Here is a 17,063-nt window from a genome sequence, read left to right on the forward strand (position 1 = left end):
TTGCTGTGAATACAGTTTTTTGGATAGCCACCAACACTGCCTCCCTGGCAGAGGGAGTTGCCGGTAAGGCAGATTTTAGGAAACGGCGGGGGGGAGACGTCTCGAATTCCAGCCTGTACCTCTGAGATACTGTTTGAAGAACCCAGGGATCCACCTGTGAGAGAGCCCACTGTGCGCTGAAAATTTCTGAGACGGGCCCCCACTGTACCCGGGTCCGCCTGAGCAGCCCCAGCGTCATGCTGTGGACTTACCGGACGCAGGGGAGGACTTCTGCTCCCGGGAACTAGCTGTGTGCTGCAGCTTTTTCCCTCTACCTTTTCCTCTTGGCAGAAAAGATGAGCCTCTAGCCCTCTACTTTTCTGGGGCCGAAGGGACTGTACCTGATAATACAGTGCTTACTTTTGCTGTGGGGTAGCTTGTGGCAAAAGTTTTGATTTCCCAGCCGTAGCTGTGGAAACGAGGTCTGAAAGACCATCCCCAAACTGTTCCACCCCATTCTAGGGCAAACTTCCATGTGCCATTTTGAATCGGCATCGCCCGACCATTGCCGAGTCCATAACCCCCGTCTGGCGGCAATGGTTTTACATAGCGCTTATTAGTGATGCCAGTCGGCAAATATCCCTCTGTGCATCACGCATGTATAAGACAGCGTCTTTTATATGCTCTATTTTCAGCAAAATATTGTCCCTATCTATAGTATAAATATTATCCGACAGGGAATCTGACCACGCAGCTGCCGCACTGCACATCCATGCCGAGGCAATAGCAGGTCTCAATATAATGCCCGTGTGTGTGTGTATAGCTTTAAGGGTAGTTTTCTGCTTTCTATCAGAAGGTCCTTCAGGGCGGCCGTATCCGTGACGGTAGTGCCACCTTTTTTAATAAGCGTGTAACCGCTTTATCTACCCTAGAGATTATTTCCCAACGTGACCTATCCTCTGGCGGAAAAGGGTACGCTGCTTAAAAATTATCAATTTCTTATCGGGGGAAGTCCACGCTTCCTCACACACCTCATATCAATTCCTCAGATGCAGGAAAACTACTGGTAGTTTTCTGTCACCAAACATAATACCCTTTTTTGTGGTATCTGGGGTATTATCAGAAATGTGTAATACATTTTTAATTGCCTCAATCATGTAACGGGTGGCCCTATTGGAAGGTACACTAGTCTCATCGTCGTCGACACTGGAGTCGGTATCCGTGTCAACATCTGTGTCTGCCATCTGAGGTAGCGGGCGTTTTAGAGCCCCTGATGACATGTGAGACGCTTGGACAGGCACAAGCTGAGCAGCCGGCTGTCCTATGTCGTCAAACCTTTTATGTAAGGAGTTGACACTGTCACGTAATTCCTTCCATAAGTCCATCCACACCGGTGTCGACCCCGCAGGGAGCATTTGCTCCGCCTCCACATCATTATCCTCATCATACATGTCGACACAGCAGTACCAACACACAGCACACACACAGGGAATGCTCTGCCAGAGGACAGGACCCCACAAAGCCCTTTGGGGAGACAGAGGGAGAGTATGCCAGCACACACCAGAGCGCTATATATCACAGGGATATCACCTATAGAGTGTTTTCCCTTATAGCTGCATAATATATATATACTGCGCCTAATTTGTGCCCCCCCTCTCTTTTTAACCCTTTTCTGTAGTGCAGGACTGCAGGGGAGAGTCAGGGAGCGATCCCTCCAGCAGAGATGTGAGGGAAAATGGCGCCAGTGTGCTGAGGGAGATGGCTCCGCCCCTTTTTCGGCGGGCTTTCTCCCGCTATTGTAAAAGTTCTGGCAGGGGTTAATAAACACCTATATAGGCCCTGGGGCTATATATGGTGTCAGTTCGCCAGCCAAGGTGTTAATATTGCTGCTCAGGGCGCGCCCCCCCCCCCCCCCCCCCTGCACCCATCAGTGACCGCAGTGTGTGGTGTGCATGAGGAGCAATGGCGCACAGCTGCTGTGCACTACCTTGGAGAAGACCGAAGTCTTCAGCCGCCGATTTTCCGGACCACCTTCTTGCTTCTGGCTCTGTAAGGGGGACGGCGGCGCGGCTCCGGGAACGGACGACGAGGTCGGGTCCTGTGTTCGATCCCTCTGGAGCTAATGGTGTCCAGTAGCCTAAGAAGCCCAAGCTACCACCACTTAGGTAGGTTCGCTTCTTCTCCCCTTACTCCCTCGGTGCAGTGAGCCTGTTGCCAGCAGGTCTCACTGAAAATAAAAAACCTAACATATACTTTCTTCCTTGGAGCTCAGGAGAGCCCCTAGTGTGCATCCAGCTCAGCCGGGCACAGAAATCTAACTGGGGCTTGGAGGAGGGTCATAGGGGGAGGAGCCAGTGCACACCAGATAGTCCTAAAGCTTTCTTTAGATGTGCCCAGTCTCCTGCGGAGCCGTCTATTCCCCATGGTCCTTACGGAGTCCCCAGCATCCACTAGGACGTCAGAGAAATGTTTTTCCCCAGCAGCGCTGTATAATCTTATCCGCCAATTATGTGCCCCCCCCCCCCTTTAAACACCCCTTCACCGTGTGTAAGCAGGGGAGAGTCTGGGGAGCTTCCTCTCAGCGTTCTGTGGAGAGAAAAATTGCGCTGGTGAGTGCTGAGGGAGAAGCCCCGCACCCTCGGCAGCGGGCTTCGGTCCAGCTCAAATTTGTGTAAAAATTGCAGGGGCTCTTTTATATATACATGTACAGTGCCCAGCTGTACATGTATATATCATTTTGCCATGTTATGAGGTGTTATTATTGCTGCCCAGGGCGCCCCCCCTTGCGCCCTGCACCCATACAGTGACCAGAGTGTGTGAGGTGTGTGGAGCAATGACGCACAGCTGCGGTGCTGTGCGTTACCTCAGTGAAGCTGCTGAAGGCTTCTTCTGCCGCCTGAGACGTCTTCTTGCTTCTGTTCTTTTGGCTCCGAGAACGGCGGCATGGCTCCGTGGGTGGACGCCCAGGACGAACCTGTGTTCACCCCCTCTTGAGCTAATGGTGTCCAGTAGCCGAGAAAGCAGATCCTATCATTTAAGTAGGTCTACTCCCCTCTCCCCAGTCCCTCGATACAGGGAGCCTGTTGCCAGCAGTGCTCCCTGTAAAAATAGAAAAATCCAAACAAAAATGCTTTCTAATGCAAAGACCTCAGGAGAGCTCCCTGCAGTGCACCCATCTTCCTCTGGGCACAGTGTAAAACTGAGGTCTGGAGGAGGGACATAGAGGGAGGAGCCAGTGCACACCCAGAATCCAAAGCTTTCTTAAAGTGCCCCATCTCCTGCGGAACCCGTCTATTCCCCATTGTCCTTACAGAGTCCCCAGCATCCTCTAGGACGTTAGAGAAAATAGGATTTTGGTACTTACCAGGTAAATCCTTTTCTTTGAATCCATAGGGGGCACTGGAGTACTCTTGGGATATGGACAACTTCCGCAGGAACAAGGCACTGAATAAATAAGATTTTACTCACCGGTAAATCTATTTCTCGTAGTCCGTAGTGGATGCTGGGAACTCCGAAAGGACCATGGGGAATAGCGGCTCCGCAGGAGACTGGGCACAACTAAAGAAAGCTTTTAGGTCACCTGGTGTGCACTGGCTCCTCCCACTATGACCCTCCTCCAAGCCTCAGTTAGGACACTGTGCCCGGACGAGCTGACATAATAAGGAAGGATTTTGAATACCGGGTAAGACTCCTACCAGCCACACCAATCACACCGTATAACTCGTGATACTATACCCAGTTTAACAGTATGAAAACAACTGAGCCTCTCAACAGATGGCTCAACAATAACCCTTTAGTTAACAATAACTATGTACAAGTATTGCAGACAATCCGCACTTGGGACGGGCGCCCAGCATCCACTACGGACTACGAGAAATAGATTTACCGGTGAGTAAAATCTTAATTTTCTCTGACGTCCTAGTGGATGCTGGGAACTCCGAAAGGACCATGGGGATTATACCAAAGCTCCCAAACGGGCGGGAGAGTGCGGATGACTCTGCAGCACCGAATGAGAGAACTCAAGGTCCTCCTCAGCCAGGGTATCAAATTTGTAGAATTTTGCAAACGTGTTTGCCCCTGACCAAGTAGCAGCTCGGCAAAGTTGTAAAGCCGAGACCCTTCGGGCAGCCGCCCAAGATGAGCCCACCTTCCTTGTGGAATGGGCCCTTACTGATTTAGGATGCGGCAGTCCAGCCGCAGAATGCACCAGCTGAATTGTGCTACAAATCCAGCGAGCAATAGTCTGCTTAGAAGCAGGAGCACCCAGTTTGTTGGGTGTATACAGGATAAATAGCGAGTCAGTTTTCCTGACTCTAGCCGTCCTGGAAACATACATTTTCAAGGCCCTGACTACGTCCAGTAACTTGGAATCCTCCAAGTCCCTAGTAGCCGCAGGCACCACAATAGGTTGGTTCAAGTGAAAAGCTGATACCACCTTAGGGAGAAACTGGGGACGAGTCCTCAATTCCGCCCTATCCATATGGAAAATCAGATAAGGGCTTTTACATGACAAAGCTGCCAATTCTGACACACGCCTGGCTGAAGCCAAGGCCAATAACATGACCACTTTCCACGTGAGATATTTTAGATCCACGGTTTTAAGTGGCCCAAACCAATGTGATTTTAAGAAACTCAACACCACGTTGAGATCCCAAGGTGCCACTGGAGGCACAAACGGGGGCTGAATATGCAGCACTCCTTTCACAAACGTCTGAACTTCAGGTAGTGAAGCTAGTTCTTTCTGGAAGAAAATCGACAGAGCCGAGATCTGTACCTTAATGGAGCCTAATTTCAGGCCCATAGTCACTCCTGCTTGTAGGAAATGCAGAAAACGACCTAGTTGAAATTCCTCTGTTGGGGCCTTTTTGGCCTCCCACAAAGCAACATATTTCCGCCATATGCAGTGATAATGCTTTGCAGTTACATCTTTCCTGGCTTTAATCAGCGTAGGAATGACTTCCTCCGGAATGCCCTTTTCCTTCAGGATCCGGCGTTCAACCGCCATGCCGTCAAACGCAGCCACGGTAAGTCTTGGAACAGACAGGGCCCCTGCTGCAGCAGGTCCTGTCTGAGCGGCAGAGGCCATGGGTCCTCTGAGATCATCTCTTGAAGTTCCGGGTACCACGCTCGTCTTGGCCAATCCGGAACCACGAGTATTGTTCTTACTCCTCGTTTTCTTATTATTCTCAGTACCCTTGGTATGAGAGGCAGAAGAGGGAACACATAAACTGACTGGCACACCCACGGTTCTTGGAGAAAGGGTTATTAGGCGATGCATCTGAAGATGCGATCCGGACCATTGGTCCAACAGGTCCCACTGAAAGATTCTGGCATGGAACCTGCCAAAAGGAATTGCTTCGTAAAAAGCCACCATCTTTCCCAGGACCCGCGTGCAGTGATGCACCGATACCTGTTTTGGTTTCAGGAGGTCTCTGACTAGAGATGACAGCTCCTTGGCTTTCTCCTCCGGGAGAAACACTTTTTTCTGGACTGTATCCAGAATCAGACCCAGGAACAGTAGACGTGTCGTCGGAACCAGCTGTGATTTTGGAATATTCAGAATCCAACCGTGCTGGTGTAGCACCTCCCGAGATAGTGCTACTCCCACCAACAACTGCTCCTTGGACCTCGCCTTTATTAGGAGATCGTCCAAGTACGGGATAATTAAAACTCCCTTTCTTCGAAGGAGTATCATCATTTCCGCCATTACCTTGGTAAACACCCTCGGTGCCGTGGAGAGTCCAAACGGCAGCGTCTGGAATTGGTAATGGCAATCCTGTACCACAAATCTGAGGTACTCCTGGTGAGGATAGTAAATGGGGACATGCAGGTAAGCATCCTTGATGTCCAGGGATACCATGTAATCCCCCTCGTCCAGGCTTGCAATAACCGCCCTGAGCGATTCCATCTTGAACTTGAATTTTTTTATGTATGTGTTCAAGGATTTCAAATTTAAAATGGGTCTCACCGAACCGTCCGGTTTCGGTACCACAAACAGTGTGGAATAGTAACCCCGTCCTTGTTGAAGTAGGGGCACCTTGATTATCACCTGCTGGGAATACAGCTTGTGAATTGCCGCTAGCACAGCCTCCCTGTCTGAAGGAGTAATCGGCAAGGCAGATTTTAGGAACCGGTGGGGTGGAGACGCCTCGAATTCCAGTTTGTACCCTTGAGATACTATTTGCAGGATCCAGGGATCCACCTGTGAGCGAGCCCACTGATCGCTGAAATTTTTGAGGCGGCCCCCCACCGTACCTGGCTCCGCCTGTGGAGCCCCACCGTCATGCGGCGGACTTGGAAGAAGCGGGGGGAGGACTTGAATCTGCATCCCCTGTCCACTGGCGAGTCCATAAGCCTCTCCTAGCAGAAATGGACAATGCACTTATTTTAGATGCCAGCCGGCATATCTCCCTCTGTGCATCTCTCATGTATAAGACTGAGTCTTTTATATGCTCTATGGTTAGCAGAATAGTGTCCCTGTCTAGGGTGTCAATATTTTCTGACAGGGAATCTGACCACGCAGCGGCAGCGCTGCACATCCATGCTGACGCAATAGCTGGTCTAAGTATAATGCCTGAGTGTGTATATACAGACTTCAGGATCGCCTCCTGCTTTCTATCAGCAGGTTCCTTGAGGGCAGCCGTATCCGGAGACGGTAGTGCCACCTTTTTAGACAAATGTGTGAGCGCTTTATCCACCCTAGGGGGTGTCTCCCAATGTGACCTATCCTCTGGCGGGAAAGGAAACGCCATTAGTAACTTCATAGAGATTACCAATCTTTTATCAGGGAAAGCCCACGCTTCTTCACACACTTCATTTAATTCTTCTGATGGGGGAAAAACTACGGGTAGTTTTTTCTCCCCAAACATAATACCCTTTTTAGTGGTACCTGGGTTTATATCAGAAATTTGTAACACCTCTTTCATTGCTTCAATCATGCAACGAATGGCCTTAGTGGACATTAGACTAGACTCATAGTCGTCGACACTGGTGTCAGTATCCGTGTCGACATCCGCGTCTGCCATCTGAGGTAGCGGGCGTTTTAGAGCCCCCGATGGCCTTTGAGACGCCTGGACAGGCACGAGCTGAGAAGCCGGCTGTCCCGCATTTGGCATGTCGTCAAATTTTTTGTGTAAGGAGTCGACACGTGCACGCAATTCCTTCCATAAGTCCATCCACGCAGGTGTCTGCCCCGCAGGGGGTGACATCCCTTCTATAGGCATCTGCTCCGCCTCCACATCATTATCCTCATCAAACATGTCGACACAGCCGTACTGACACACCACACACACACACACACACACACACACACACACACACACACACACACACACAGGGAATGCTCTAACAGAGGACAGGACCCACAAAAGCCCTTTGGGGAGACAGAGTGAGAGTATGCCAGCACACACCAGAGCGCTATATAATGCAGGGACTAACTGAATTATGTCCCCTATAGCTGCTGTTGTATATACTGCGCCTAAATTTAGTGCCCCCTCTCTTTTTTACCCTTTTCTGTAGTGTAGACTGCAGGGGAGAGCCAGGGAGCTTCCTTCCAGCGTAGCTGTGAGGGAGAAATGGCGCCAGTGTGCTGAAGGAGATAGCTCCGCCCCTTTTTCACGGACTTTTCTCCCGCTTTTTTATGGATTCTGGCAGGGGTAATTATCACATATATAGCCTCTGGGGCTATATATTGTGGTATTTTTGCCAGCCAAGGTGTTTTTATTGCTGCTCAGGGCGCCCCCCCCCTAGCGCCCTGCACCCTCAGTGACCGGAGTGTGAAGTGTGTATGAGGAGCAATGGCGCACAGCTGCAGTGCTGTGCGCTACCTTGGTGAAGACTGATGTCTTCTGCCACCGATTTTCCGGACCTCTTCTTGCTTCTGGCTCTGTAAGGGGGACGGCGGCGCGGCTCCAGGACCGAACACCAAGGCCAGTTCCATGCGGTCGATCACTCTGGAGCTAATGGTGTCCAGTAGTCTAAGAAGCCCAAGCTAGCTGCAAGCAGGTAGGTTCGCTTCTTCTCCCCTTAGTCCCTCGCTGCAGTGAGCCTGTTGCCAGCAGGTCTCACTGTAAAATAAAAAACCTAATTATATACTTTCTTTTTAGAAGCTCAGGAGAGCCCCTAGTGTGCATCCAACCTCGGCCGGGCACAAAATCTAACTGAGGCTTGGAGGAGGGTCATAGTGGGAGGAGCCAGTGCACACCAGGTGACCTAAAAGCTTTCTTTAGTTGTGCCCAGTCTCCTGGTCCTTTCGGAGTTCCCAGCATCCACTAGGACGTCAGAGAAATTAAATTTAGAACTCTCCTCCCCTCCATATCCCAGAGTACCTCAGTGTTTTTTACTGAGCCGAACAGGAGCTATAGAGAAGTTGACAATGGAGAATTACATATAACATAACGGACAACAATAAAGTTTACACATAACGTGACTGACCACTAAACAGTTGGCACTATAACCGCTAGAACTTGAAACACTGAACCAGTCGGTGAGAATGTATTACCATAAGATCCCCTGAACTTACCACAAACCAGATAAAACTGCTCTGGGTGGGCGTCCAGTGCCCCCTATGGATTCAAAGAAAAGGATTGACCTGGTAAGTACCAAAATTTATTTTTCATCCACTAGGGGTCACTGGAGTACTCTTGGGACGTACCAAAGCTTCCCCAGTGGGCGGGAGAGCAGTCTGGGACCTGTAACACTAGGCGGCCAAAGCTAGATGCTGATGCCGCAAACGTATCAAATTTGTAAAAGCGCACAAACGTGTGCACTGATTACCACGTAGCCGCCCGGCAAAGCTGCGTCGTAGAAGCCCCACGACCAGCTGCCCACAAAGTTCCTACAGAACGTGTGGAATGAGCAGTTACTGATGTGGGCGGCTGTAACCTCGCATGAAGGTAAGCCTGACGTATGGTCAGTTTAATCCATCTGGATAAGGTCTGCTTAGAAGCTGGCCAACCCCTCTTGGCAGCATCATAGAGAACAAACAACGTATCTGTCTTACGAACTGTAGACGTTCGGTATACATAAACGCGTAATGCGCGTACCACATCCAAGGTTCCAGAACTTCCTGTCAACACAGGAACTACTATTTGTTGATTGATGTGAAAAGATGACACCACCTTTGGTAAGAAAGCGGGATTCATCCGAAGTTTCGCTGTCATCACGAAACACCAAATACGGTGGCTTGCATGACAAGGCACCCAAATTTGAAACACGCCTCGCCGAAGATAAGGCTAGTAGAAAAATTGTTTTCCAAGTGAGAAACTTAATATCCACTTGTTGTAAGGGTTCAAAATATGAAGACTGTAAGAAATCTAAAACCAGATTCAAGTCCCATGGCGCTATAGGTGGAATGAATGGAGGCTGTACTCTGAGGACACCTTGCAGAAAAGTGTGTACCGACGGCAATAAAGCCAATCGCCTTTTAAAGTAAATTGACAACGCAGATACCTGCACCTTTAGTGTAGATAAACGCAGTCCTCCATCTAACCTTGTCTGTAGAAATAACAAAAGACGGGATAGCTTGAAAGATGATGTCGGAAACTTCCGCTCTTCACACCAAACTATATATGCACGCCAAATTCTGTAATAATGAGCTGCCGTAACCGGCTTCCTAGCTCGTAACATGGTTGGTATAACCGATTCTGGAATGCCCTCTCTTCTTAAGAGGGCGGTCTCCACAGCCACCCCGTCAAACGCAGCCGCGCTAAATCGGGGTAAAGGAACGGACCCTGTTGTAACAGGTCCGTAAGTAGTGGGAGCAGCCAAAGATCATCTGCAAGTAGTCCTCGGAGATCCGAGAACCAAGCTCTCTGCGGCCAATGAGGCGCCAGTAGTATGACTGACGGACTCTCTTTTGATCCGTTTTAGCAACAGAGGGAGCAGCGGAAACGGTGGAAACAGATACACGAGGCTGTACGGCCACGCAATGATAGAGCATCCACCGCCACTGCCTTTGGATCTCGCGTTCTGGACACATACTGGGGCGTTTGGTGATTGTGGCGAGATGCCATCAGGTCTACCCGAGGGTAACCCCACCTTTGGACCAACATGTGAAACGCTTCTGGATTTAACGCCCATTCTCCTGGATGAAAATCCCGACGGCTGAGATAATCCGCCTCCCAGTTGTCCACTCCCGGAATGAACACTACCGATATCATCACTTGGCGACGCTCGGCCTAATTGAGGATTCGAGCTACTTCCCGCATCGCCATACGGCTTCTCGTTCGTCCTTGTTTGTTGATGTATGCGACCGCCATTGCATTGTCTGACTGCACCTGAACAGTCTGAGACCGAAGCATGTGCACTGCTTGACGTAGCGCATTGTAAATTGCCCGGAGTTCCAGTACATTTATAGACCGCAATCTTTCGTGATCCGTCCAGAGACCCTGGAGCTGACAATTTTGAACTACAGCTCCCCAACCTCTGAGGCTCGCGTCCTCCGTTAGAATTATCCAATTCCAGGCGCCGAACCGTTTCCCTGCGATTAGATTGTGTACTTTGAGCCACCAGAGTAGAGACACTCTGGCCCGTGGTGACAACCTCACCCTGTGGTGAATCTGCAGATGCGAGCCCGACCACTGTGCGAGCACTTCCAGTTGAAAAGGACGTGAGTGAAATCTCCCGAACTGAAGATGCTTTGAAAGCCGCCACCATTGTGCCTAAGAGGCGAATGCACAAATGTACCGAGACTGTGCGTGGCTTGAGCACTAATTGTACCAGATGACGAATGACCTGTACTTTCTGTTCTGGTAGGTAAATTCTTTGATTTACCGTATCGAGAATCATACCTAGGAATTGAAGTCGTTGAGACGGAATCAGATGTGATTTCTAGAAGTTGACAACCCAACCGCGCTGAACCAGTACATTGTACGTTAGCAACGCATGTTGGAGGAGCATTTGGTGAGACGGAGCTTTGATGAGCAAATCGTCCAAGTACGGAACTATTATCACTCCCAGGGATCTGAGATGAGCCATCATCACAGACATCACCTTGGTGAATACCCTAGGCGCTGACGAGAGGCCAAACGGTAGAGCCTGAAACTGATAATGGTTCTGCCGTATTGCAAACCGCAAGAACCTCTGATGAGGTGGCCAAATCGGAATGTGTAAGTACGCATCCTTGAGATCCAGCGCAATCATGAATTCCTGTGGCTCTAAACCTTACATAGATAATCAGCAGCTTCCCAGATTTGATCAGCGAGAAGTATAAGGTAATCGTCCCGTAGGGCAGACTTGAGTTCTGTTATCCATACCATTAACGCCTTAGTTACCCAAATGCAAACCAACCCAGGTCTAAGCAACACTCCTGCTGCTGTATACATGGACTTTAGCATAGCTTCTATTTTACGGTCCGACGGGTCTTTAAGCGTAGTAGCAGTTGGTACTGGTATGGTTAATTTCTTTGCAAGTTTAGACACAGACAAATCCACCAATGGCAGATTCTCCCATGTAGCTGTCACAGACTCTGGAAACGAGTAACTAGACTTAAATCTGCGAGGTATAGAAAGCCGTTTATCCGGATTCTTTCGTGTTTCTAGTAACATCTGGCATAGAATCGTCAGAATGCAACATAGCAGAAACTGGTAAATCATAAGACAAATTAAATTTACCCCTTCTACCCAAAGTGGACTTGGACTTTTGGCAAGGCTGAGACCCCTCCGGTAGTTCTAGCGGCCTCACCCTAGACTCGGATCTTGCCGCTTCCCGCTCTTGTCGAGCGGCAGCCAATTCTGATTGCAATCCAGCCATAACCTGTGTTAACATAGCCCATGGAGGGTCCGGGGAGGAAACCGGCTTTTTAACCGGAGCCGAACTTGTATTCGTAGCCGAATCCAAAAAACATACTGTACATGTGGTAGATCCATCCGGTAACACATTCTTACAGACACGGCAGTGAAACGGCTTTTTTTGTTTTTGCTGGTGCCTTACTCATGCAGACAGACAACACAAAAAAGACAGACAACTTGCACGACTCAGTAAAATTGTACTAAGGTGGTATGTATGTATGTATGTATATATATATTTATATTTATATTATATACACACACATACATACTGCTCAAAAAAATAAAGGGAACACTGAAATAACACATCCTAGATCTGAATGAAATATTCTTATTAAATACTTTGTTCTTTACATAGTTGAATGTGCGGACAACAAAATCACACAAAAATTATCAATGGAAATCAAATTTATTAACCCATGGAGGTCTAGATTTGGAGTCACCCTCAATATTAAAGTGGAAAAACACTACAGGCTGATCCAACTTTGATGTAATGTCCTTAAAACAAGTCAAAATGAGGCTCAGTAGTGTGTGTGGCTTCCACGTGCCTGTATGACCTCCCTACAACCCACACAAGTGGCTCAGGTAGTGCAGCTCATCCAGGACGGCACATCAATGCGAGCTGTGGCAAGAAGGTTTGCCGTGTCTGTCAGCGTAGTGTCCAGAGCATGGAGGCGCTACCAGGAGACAGGCCAGTACATCAGGAGATGTGGAGGAGGCTGTAGGAGGGCAACAACCCAGCAGCAGGACCGCTACCTCCGCCTTTGTGCAAGGAGGAACACTGCCAGAGCCCTGCCAAATGACCTCCAGCAAGCCACAAATGTGCATGTGTCTACTCAAACGATCAGAAATAGACTCCATGAGGGTGGAATGAGGGCCCGACGTCCACAGGTGGGGGTTGTGCTTACAGCCCAACACCGTGCAGGACATTTGGCATTTGCCAGAGAACACAGAGACTGGCAAATTCGCCACTGGCGTCCTCTGCTCTTCACAGATGAAAGCAGGTTCTGGAGACGCCAAGGAGAACATTCTGCTGCCAGCAACATCCTCCAGCATGACCGGTTTGGCAGTGGGTCAGTAATGGTGTGGGGTGGCATTTCTTTGGGGGGCCGCACAGCCCTCCATGTGCTCGCCAGAGGTAGCCTGACTGCCATTAGGTACCGAGATGAGATCCTCAGACCCCTTGTGAGACCATATGCTGGTGCGGTTGGCCCCGAGTTCCTCCTAATGCAAGACAATGCTAGACCTCATGTGGCTGGAGTGTGTCAGCAGTTCCTGCAAGACGAAGGCATTGATGCTATGGACTGGCCCGCCCATTCCCCAGACCTGAATCCAATTGAGCACATCTGGGACATCATGTCTCGCTCCATCTACCAAAGCCACGTTGCACCACAGACTGTCCAGGAGTTGGTGGATGCTTTAGTGTAGGTCTGGGAGGAGATCCCTCAGGAGACCATCCGCCACCTCATCAGGAGCATGCCCAGGCGTTGTAGGGAGGTCATACAGGCACGTGGAGGCCACACACTACTGAGACTCATTTTGACTTGTTTTAAGGACATTACATCAAAGCTGGATCAGCCTGTAGTGTGTTTTTCCACTTTAATATTGAGGGTGACTCCAAATACAGACCTCCATGGGTTAATAAATTTGATTTCCATTGATAGTTGAATGTGCTGACAACAAAATCACAAATTATGTAAAGAACAAAGTATTTAATAAGAATATTTCATTCAATCAGATCTAGGATGTGTTATTTTAGTGTTAGATAGCAATATATATCCATCTATCTATCCGGCCAAGTGCAGTGCACGCCAGTCTATATGAAATCTGATCCCAAATTCCCACTAACACCCCAGCGCCTTCTGTGGAGTAGAGATGTAGTACAGGAACGTCTGGAATCACAACAGGAAGAAACAGCATGGTTAAAATGGCCCCCCCATGCTACAGTATAAAACAAAGTGCAGATTATAATTTCCAATCAGATATAATCAGTGCTTATCCTGTTAAAAAAGGCTTAATAGCCTCTCTAATAACCCATGCAAAGTAGTGTGGATAACTTCACAAGCCTTGTTGCTACTATGAGCACAGAAAAAAACTGAGGTACTCTGGGATATGGAGGAGAGTTCTAAATATTCAGTGCCCTGTTCTTGCTGTAGCCGTCCATATCCCAAGAGTACTCCAGTGACCCCTAGTGGATGAAAAAGAAAAGCTTTTATCAGGGCTGTCTAGCACAGCCCTCCTTGTTGTCTGCACTGCAGGCATCAACTTACAAACTGAGCTCCAGTGCCTGGAGGCGGGGATATAGAGGAGGCAGCACTATGCATCCTGGAAACCGTCAAAGCTTTTAGCCTGTTGGTGCCTCGGATCAAGATCCAACTCTACACCCTGATGTTATTCCCTGTGGAATACCAGTGTACCCTGCTGCAGAAACTTTATTTTTGAACACATGGTTGTTTAATAGCTATATTATGATAAAGTTATCTTTAACACCCAAATGCCAAGCTCAAAGTAGCTTGAAAAACAGGGACCATGTATAAGTAAGCATTTCATATAGGTTTACATAAACACTAAATACTTCTATAATACACAATAAATTATGCCATTAAACATTTAAAAAAGTAATCCGGAAATTGAAGTGGAAAACAAAGTAGGAATTGAAGAGTTGTGTAATAGCAAGCTTGAGAATAAAATCAGAGAGGAAAAAAACAGAAGCTAAGAATAAAGAAGTTTATTATAAGCCCATACACATACTGGCAGGAAACTGATTACTACAATTTTGAACAAACACCTACTGAAAAGTATAAATGTTTTGTATAAAATAGTTTTAATTTGTCTTTCATACAAACGTTTGATTAGAGGTAATGGATTTCTTAAGCTGTCATCTTTGCATCCCACAATACTGAAATCTTTCAGAAAAGGTTATCGAAATATACAATTTACCACTACAAAAAAAAAAATTATATTGTTTTACAGCTTTTGCACTTGAATAGGTATACAAAAAGCTAGATATTTACAGTTAATGTATACAGGGTGAAATGCACAGTATACTGGGAGGTTTATCAGAATCATTGCCAGTTACATCATGAAGCTTTAGACTGAATTACACTGTGCAACTGGTGGCAGACCCAGTTATTTCTTTGAGACATTCCATTGCTATACCAGCGTAAGGTTATGATATACTAATGCCGTTTTCACACATGACCCAGGAATTTGTCAGGTCTAGTACTCCAACAAATACCCAGGTCTGTTTCAGGACCTTGGTCAGGAGAAGGGTTGCAGACCCATGACTAAGCCCCAGGTCATTTGCATTCAGACCTACCTAAATCCTGGGTTAATGCATTCACACGCAAAAACCCAAGATTTTAGATGCTCGCGTTAATGAGGTACAAAATACCCAAATTCAATACATCTTCAGGGTCAAGTCCAAACAGATCATTCAACATGAGCCTTTAGTATATCAAGCTCTGACTTATCAGAATTTAAGGTTTTTATACGGTTATATTATTTGGAAATTGGCATGTCTATACCACACTGCTCTACCACAGAACAGCACAATGTCTTATTAAGACTATCCACAGCAATGTCATGCTGCCTACAGGGAGCCCTCAGCAAAGGCCAAGTGATAAGGCACTGAACAGGAGTACTCAAACTAGAATATCACTGGTTGGCTATTTGTAACAAGTTGCTGAACGTAGTAATCCCTTATAATAGTAAAGCAGTGGGCAAGGCCATGCTTTGGAATGACAAAAAGGCACTTGCTAGACACTGTAACCTGGGACTTAACAGATGCAGTGTATGACAATCTCATGAGTTCCAGCCATATCAGGCACATGAATGTAAATTTTGAGTCCATCACATAAATTAGAGGACAGCAGGAGAGACTACCATGCAGTGGCCAGATACAAGTTAATACTTTTGAACAGATGATTGTCTGCATTTCAAACAAAACGCACCAGCTCAAGGAAGCAGGGTTTGAATGCCCTATTCAAGAATTTGCTCACGCAAGTGAGAGGTGACAAAGCAAAGGCACTTTAGAAGTTTCTGCTGACAAATTTACATGTCTGATAAGGTGCAAATCATGAGCACCACATCTGGGTCTAAACAAAAGGTCATGGCTGCCCTTAATCGTTAGATTCATGTAAATACGCCTGTGATTAACAGCTGGGTACAGGTATCCCAGAGGGTACACGATTTCCAGCTGGAAATCCTGTTTTAATGCAGGCACTGCATTAATGCCATGTCACTCCAATACGTGCCTCATTTTATGATGGATGTAAAGACAAACAATTGTTTTGGTCCTTCTATTTGATATATTAACCTGAAGCATGATCAGGGTTTAAACCATTGCAAAGGATATTTATGCATTATGGTAATGAATGCAGTGAGTTTAATGTATTTACATGTTATGTTATGTCTGGACAAAGAGCAAGCAGAAAATTTTGCTTTTAACACATCCCCTGGAACAGGATCCAATGCCTGCACGTTTGAAGCAAGGTCAAACTAAATACATAAAGCAAAAGCAAGCATATAAAACTGAGGTGCTAATATTTGCAAAGTTATATATATATGGTCTGACATTGTACAGGAATGATCAAAGGAATGCTGTATTTTATAGCAATATTCTAAAGCCAGGTCTAACCTCATCACAGTGGGTATTTAAAATCCAAGTCCCCTTTATCATGGCAAATTATCAGGAGTTTGCATCAGGTTAAGGCACATAGCAAAAACCAGCATGTGGTGTGACAGGAGGAAAACACCTAATTGCTCTGGATATTCCCTCAAGTCACCTGTGCAATACCTTTTGTACATTAATCTAGTGATCCTGCTAGATTTATAGCTGTCCTTTTAAAATCCAAGATTTGGTCCTAAAGCATGACATTGCTACAGAGATTGAGCATTAAGTATGGAGTTCATTTAAGGGCATTGTGAAAACATCAATGCAACTATCCCATAGAAACATTGCTACCAATGGAAGTTTGGTAAAAAAAAAAATTAAAAAATAAAATCTGGAATGCAAGGACACTTGAGTGCTGCATCTTCTCTGTAAAGTGGCTTTTATCTGGAATGATGTAAGTGAGCCCATAAGACTTAGGTACCCTATAAGGGATTAAAGTCCTTTACTTTTCTTCAAATCCTGAATTAGATAGTAGACTTTGAAAACGAGACCCGCAGATGATGATTCTCTCCCATGTCATGGTTGTGAAGTTCTATAAGGGATTCTATTGCCTCATCAACAGAGCCCATCTGAATAAGAGCCATTTTTCGGTCTTTCCTGAAAAAAAATAAAAAAAATTATAT

At 47.1% G+C, this 17,063-nt stretch overlaps 1 protein-coding gene across 3 annotated transcripts in view; it reads right to left on the reverse strand.

Moving 5' to 3' along the window:
• Positions 1–14,478: 14,478 nt before the first annotated feature.
• The window catches only part of PTBP1 (polypyrimidine tract binding protein 1), a 47,403-nt gene continuing 44,818 nt past the window's right edge, over positions 14,479–17,063 (reverse strand). For all 3 annotated transcript variants that reach the window (XM_063914388.1, XM_063914387.1, XM_063914386.1), the window contains exon 15: positions 14,479–17,037. In XM_063914388.1, the coding sequence (XP_063770458.1) occupies positions 16,905–17,037 (133 nt within the window). In that variant the 3' untranslated portion in view covers positions 14,479–16,904. The remainder of the gene's footprint in view (positions 17,038–17,063) is intronic.

The sequence above is a fragment of the Pseudophryne corroboree genome, chromosome 1 (genome assembly GCF_028390025.1).
Source record: "Pseudophryne corroboree isolate aPseCor3 chromosome 1, aPseCor3.hap2, whole genome shotgun sequence".
NCBI classification, from domain to species: Eukaryota; Metazoa; Chordata; class Amphibia; order Anura; family Myobatrachidae; genus Pseudophryne; species Pseudophryne corroboree.